At 52.1% G+C, this 6423-nt stretch overlaps 1 protein-coding gene across 1 annotated transcript; it reads right to left on the minus strand.

The window, feature by feature from the left end:
• Positions 1-2428: 2428 nt before the first annotated feature.
• Positions 2429-4163, minus strand: MAA_07449 (uncharacterized protein; the record flags this gene model as incomplete). The annotated part of the gene is made up of 3 exons (XM_007825447.1): positions 2429-2953; positions 3023-3961; positions 4035-4163. 3 exons carry the CDS (start codon positions 4161-4163, stop codon positions 2429-2431), a joined length of 1593 nt encoding a protein of 530 aa, XP_007823638.1.
• Between the last annotated feature and the right edge of the window lie 2260 nt (positions 4164-6423).

The raw sequence follows: 6423 nt of genomic DNA on the forward strand, positions 1-6423 counted from the left end.
CCTGAAGCCATTGCTGTCGTCCAACTTTTACACTACCAAGCCCGGTAAGGGGTTTCCATTTCATGTCGTTCTCAGTGTCAGCCATGGGCAGTACCATATCTGGAGAGTGCGGGATTGACTGGTGCTTCCAGGGCGCAGGCTTCGTTTATGCTGACACTGCATTAGCGTCTTTACCAACCGCCGCCGGCATGTTCAGTGGCGTAACCATGATTTCACTTCCTACAAAAGCATGGCAACTGCCATCAAAAGCGTGTCAGCGTTACACCAAAAGCCAAAACGCGGCATTGAGCGCTTGATATGAATCAAACTCAAAGGTCTAGTGGGCCGGATCAGCCAGTCCACGCCTTAGCGTGGGTGTATTTCATGGTTTCAAACGTGTCCGAGTACCATGACCGGCTCTCGCCTGTGTTGAAATATCTTTAAAGGCTGTCCGGAGCCCGACAGACGGAGCTAGCTACAGTCACTCGACGAACACGGACATCCATTACCACATGACACGTTCTTTATATCCTGTCACAGAGATCAGCTATTTTTGCTGACATCTGAAATGAGGCTTGCGCCACAAACAAAGCTTCAGGACAAACCGACGCAAATGTCAAGAATGATGTCACTCCCGAGCCAAAAACGGCTCAACATAACTCCTATCGCCGCCGCAAAAGGTGAATTGAGGCCGGGCCCGGGCCCCGACTGTTGGGCCCCGTCTCAAAACACAAGGGATCATGACGCTCCGTGGTATTGTTTTTCTCCATCCCGCAAGGGTCCCAGTCTTTACCCCGAATACCGGCCCCCGAAGGAGCGTTGGAATAATAGCTCATGGGCCTACTGGGCCTCTGATCTGGGAAAGCAGCTACATCGGGGTTGCATCATGGCAAAAAGCAGAATCCTTGTGGTATATGGAGTACAGAGAGCCAGGGAAGCTGCAAGAGAAGCAGAGGATCAAGCCTTCGAAACTTCTCAAAAGATCCCACGTAGAGTGGAACGGCATTAACTCAGATGGTAACCCTGGCTAAACCGAAAAGCGCGCCATGGAGCGCACCCGCAGGCCCCACGGCACGTTTTAACTCGGAAGTCGCAAAATCACCTGCGCTAGTATCTACTTAATGCTAGTGCCCCTTTCTCCGTATTATGTACATGTCAATCCAAGGCTGACCACTCGGGGAGGCCATGCCGGTGTGCGTTTCAATCCTTTTTTTTTCCCTTTGCGCAATTGTCTAACCATGAATGGAGGACTCCTTCCTGTTTCGATTACACCATGTGTCATCGGTCGGAGCATGATGACGCTTCAATCTTCTCCCCGTCTTGATCTGCTTCTATCCCTACCTGAACGGCGAAAACTGGCGACGGACAATGGAGCGCTCCACGTGGAACATTGAATACTAGTCACCCCATTCCATACCCCGGCAAAGTGTACAAGGACACAACTGACAGAGCAAGAAACTAGTACATGTATGTAAGTCTTTTCCTCGTTGCTCTAGGATGAATGATCTAACCGTTATTGGGGGCTAAAGCGGGTCGTCTTTCCTATTTTTGCAGACACTTTGACTAAGTGTAAGGGAACGAAAACATTATTGACAATACACGCACGCCCCCATTAGCTTCTCTTCATTACGTAGTAGATGAGAAAAGTCTATTAGACTATTCCGCACCCTTTGTGCCAGATAATCGGCCGAGATGGGCAGACATTTGGTTGTCCGGTTCTCGCAATATTAACAAATCTGTCTCGTCAAAGCGGGGCACCGGAGCGGGGCACCAAGTCGGTGTGGCCATCCTGACATCCACTCGGCCTGATTCCTGTCAGGCCTGACAAACAACTCAAGATTGAAACTTTCACCCACAGGATCTACCTCCGACAGCCGACAGCCTGCCAACCAGCCCTTGTTGATTGAAACACGCTGTTTCAGGGCCAAATCCACATTCTCTGCAAAGCCCCCATTTTCCGAGTCAGTGCTAGCTGGCATTCAGGCAAACTGTACGCGGTACGACGAGCCTTACGACTATTCAGTGACACTCGGGGCATTTGAAGCTTGTTTATTTCGAAAATTAAATGAATGGTGGCTCTTCTCGGGAAGACGTGAAAAATCTACCCTCCCGCCAATAATAATAGTCTGTAGACATGGTTTATGAAGAAGAAATAACATCCCAGTCATCAAAAAGAGTCGAGATGTAAGATTCGAGCTACCAAGGAATGAAGATGTGAAAAGAAAATCCCTCCCTGACACCGTGCACCGTGCACTTTCCAATAGTCCCGATAAACCTCCAATTTCAATCCCCAAAGCAGATCGTGAAACTTGCGTTTGCATCTCTCGCCCTCTTGTTGAAAGCACAGTGTACAATTTCAGACCGCCCTCCCAAACTAGTGTACCCAACATAAGTTCTCATTGCCACACAAACAAAAAACAAACACGCAACGAAAGGGGGGTATTATGAATCAAATACATGCTCCAGAGGCAACGCTCCCCTGAAAGCAGGGACGTGGGACGCCAGTTAGCATTCTGTGTGTTGCCGCTAGAGGCTCCAGCTTCATCGGAGCTCTGCTGTCCCAAATCTGCATGTCCATCATCTCACCTGAGCTTGCAGGCGGTCCCTCCCACCGAGATCTAGGGTTGTGAACCTGGTTGATCACATCGTCTTCATTGTGGGTGTGGTGGTGGTGCGGGTCGAGGTCCATCATGGAGTTGTCGCCTCCCATAGGCACTCCATCCTCATCTCTTCGGCCACTGCCGCCGCCGGAGCGCTTTTTCGCAGAGAGCTTCTTGCGGCGTCTGACATTGATCTCGCGAAAGCAGTCCATATACAGATGCTCTTCGAGTTTTAGGCCATTGACCAGCTTGACTTCAATATCGCTAGAGTTCAAGCGCATGTTGCGGGACCCGCCCATGTCGTGGAAAACATCGAGGATCGTTTTGTAGCGATCCTGCTCAACTTTTCTCCAAGCCTCGCGGAGAATTTCTTCCTGTGAATGATATACTTGGTCAACAATTCATTCTCAAAGGTGAGTTTCGGGGCGAGGGGAATTGCTTACATCACGAGGTAGCCACTGGATGTACTTGGAGCGAGCCCGCTTAAACTTCATTTGGAGCATTTCCTTGCCTTGTCTCTTGTTAAACTCCTTGAGAAAGTCGTTCTGGATGCTGTCCCACATATCCTGTCCTCTCTTGTTGCGGTGGCGCCAGCGGGATTCAAAGATACATCGCTCCTCAGCAGGGCAGGTGTCTTTGAGAGTAGGGGGTACTTCGTCGCCATGGCAATTTTGGTGCTCCTCGGCTGGATCTGGATGCGAATTCACAGTTGACTTTCTACGGCTTGTCTTCTTCACGCGATTGCTGGCACCGGTGGCTCCCGGGCGTCTGCGAGGGGAGTCGCTCGGGGCGCGCAGCGTCCCGGCGGTTGGGTGCTCTGATTTTATTTCCGCATTGTTGGAGCTCTCGCGACGAGGACGGCGAACATTTGAATTTCTGGGAGGCTCATGTAGAAGCGACGCGGAAAGCGGGTTGTTGCGGTCCAGTTCCCGCGAGTGTGGTTCCATGGGGATGGGAGGATTGCCTCGGAGAAGCATGTTGTTCTGGTTTGGAATAGGGCCCATGTCCAGGTAGTAGGGAGAACCTGATTGTGACAGTGAATGTGGTTGTGTGGCATCGGAAACGCCAAAGTTCCCCATGTAAGGCTCTGGAGGCCCAGGTGTACGTCTGTCCGCGATGTAGAAGTCCGGCGCAACATGGCCCGGCGTGTTCATGGAAGAGCTGGTCTCGTTGGGGTGGCTATTCATCTCAAACTGGGGATGGTTCCACGGGTGGTACATCTTGGAGCTGGCCGGCGGGGTTGGCTCTTGGCTGTGAGGGCTTCCGGGAGGGGGAGGATATTGGCCCATTAATTTGGGCATTTGATGCAAAGGAGGCGAGTCTGCGGTTGATATGGGTGTCAGGAGGTCAGGTTCGCACTGAGGGAGTCCAAATGATGAAACCTGGGAGAACAATTGCAAGTCAGCTTAGCTAGGCCACTGCCTGGTGAATTGATCCGACGAAGCCAGGGCTTACTGTAGAGTAGGGAGTCAGGTCTGGATAGCTTGATGGAGACGACCTGTTGTCTGACAAGCTGGGTGTATCTTCGGAAAGAGCGTCTGCTGGAGAAAGGACAGACGCAACGTATTGTTGGTGCGCAACCATGATTAGGTGAACCCACGAAAGGTGATTGCCAAACAGTCAGATTATTATGTGACGGTCTCCCTGACCAAGATAACGCGCTTTTGAGGTCACCCGTTGGCCTGGTTGCGACAGAGGGGGCTATTGCCGACACACAGAAGCAGCTGCGGCGAGGATTGTCGTGTTTTTGTCTGAAAGTCGACGGATCTCAACTGGTACATATGAAGACCAACAATCTATGCTCACGTACTTGTGAAGCAATCTTGGAAGACTTTGGCAGAGGAACGGGGATGGTGGGAATCAAGGGAACACAAGAATTAGATGCGGCTCAAGTAACCAAATGACGACTGCGAAGAATCAGCATTAAGATAAGATGTTAGGTCCCTGTCTAAGCCAAGAGCAACAACGAGTGTCAAATAACAGCCTTGGGCGAGGTAGGGACCAAGAATCAGGAAGAAGTGAAGAGATGGAGAGCAGAATCTGAGAAGGTCGAAGGCCCGGCCTCTTTGTTATAAGCGGCTCAAGATTGAGGATGTGGTGCAGATCTTTTGGACACAGGATGAGCACGACGACAACACTGGCCAAAGCCTGGGCATGTACCTCGACTTTGCGTGGTACAACCAAGGAGAGCAGGGGGTGCGGGTATGGTGGAATAGCCTCGCCAGGGTGGGGTGTCTAGGGAGGAGTGTGATTGCGCTCTAAATGACAGGGGTAGGGGCGTGCAAACAAGAGGGCGCGGACATGACGCCTTGGCCATCATCCTCATCCGCTTCTGCTTAGTGGAACTCGTCTACCCCAGTCGGACCATGGGGTCTGTTGATGATGGGGGCACACAGGGCAGCCAGGCACATTGGCCGATGAGACGTCGTCGACTGTCGTTCGACCATGGCTCTCAGGCTTTCGATCTCGGCTTCATATGCTCTCGTCCTGTAGTGCATGCGGATAGCCGCCGAAGTTCTGCTGCGCACTTGGGGACTGGCAGCGTAGGGTCCAATGAGATGTGGGCCTGGGGGCCAGCATGAACTCTTGTGTTGAGGGGTGCAACGAAGCCATAACTCCGAACAGATGGTGGGTGACGCCCGGAGTCCCCTTGGGGGTCCAACTGGGCCGCTCTGGGCTGCAATTCTTTCCGTCTTGAGGCTCTTGAGGCTCTTGCTGGCCCAGCTTGGCTGAGGAATTGCTGCTGTACCGTCTTGCTGAAACCCTCAGATGATGCCAAATACACCATATATTCATCCTTTCTTTGGCATTCGTCAAGACGCGCTGGCTGGTTCTTGGTTGCTGAGGCTAATCCGGGCGAACCTGTCGCGCCTCAAGACAGGAAAAGGCGAGCTAAAAGCCAACGGCCAGATCTGCGGGCGCGCTACTCCGTACCGATGATGCCAAACTAAGAAAGAAAGAGGAGAAATTGCTTCAAAGTCATAGCATCCCGCGGCCGTGACCGATCAGGGCTCCATACGTATCGAATGTCAACAGTCAAGACTGCGTCGTATCCCGTCCGTTGGAGCGCGGCGGGGCATTGGACAGTAACCACAGGCTCTAAACTACATACATACATACTCCATACACAAGCAAAAACGCAAGCTGTGGCAGGCTTTAGCGGAGAGGAAGAAGAATGAGTTGCGGCTCTGACCGATACAGATGTTGGCCGTTTCACGCTCCGCACAAATCAGCGTGGAGTCTCCTTTGACTTTGGGGGCAGAACCGGTACTCCGTCCTTGTGGATCAGATTCGCGGCAGGCGAACGCATGACGTGCCCACCAAGTTGCTTGGTTGGGAAGTTGCGAATTGAAGAAACATGAAGCTGGCTTGACGACGAGCCTGTTGACTTTCTGCAGGGACAATCTCAGTTGCGGCCCACAACCCGGCGGCCATGATCATACTCATGCTTGGGCTGAGGTGTGGTGTTGGGTGCATGACCGCCAGAACCAGAGGCAATCGTGGTATGAGGGGGAGGAGCAGCCGCAGTACATGCTACTAAGTTTGGCGACGAGATGAAACCTAGGACTTTCACGGCTGGCCAAAAAACAGCTGGGCCTACATTGCCACCGTCAGACTTGTGTAGGATGAGAGAGTATCTTGAGATTTTGGAAAGCCGTGTGCGCAGAACCCGCAACAGGATCAACGGATGATGGCAGAAGCATCGAGTGTTGGAAGCCGTTATTAGGAATACTCCAGAAATGCTCTCGCGATTTGCTGCCGGCAAGATATGATGTACAGTAGCCAGATGTCGGAAACGGAACAGAGCTTCCACCAAAGCAGACGCTTGTTACAGCAACATTGG

Source organism: Metarhizium robertsii (genome assembly GCF_000187425.2).
Source record: "Metarhizium robertsii ARSEF 23 chromosome Unknown MAA_Scf_3, whole genome shotgun sequence".
In the NCBI taxonomy this organism is placed as follows: Eukaryota; Fungi; Ascomycota; class Sordariomycetes; order Hypocreales; family Clavicipitaceae; genus Metarhizium; species Metarhizium robertsii.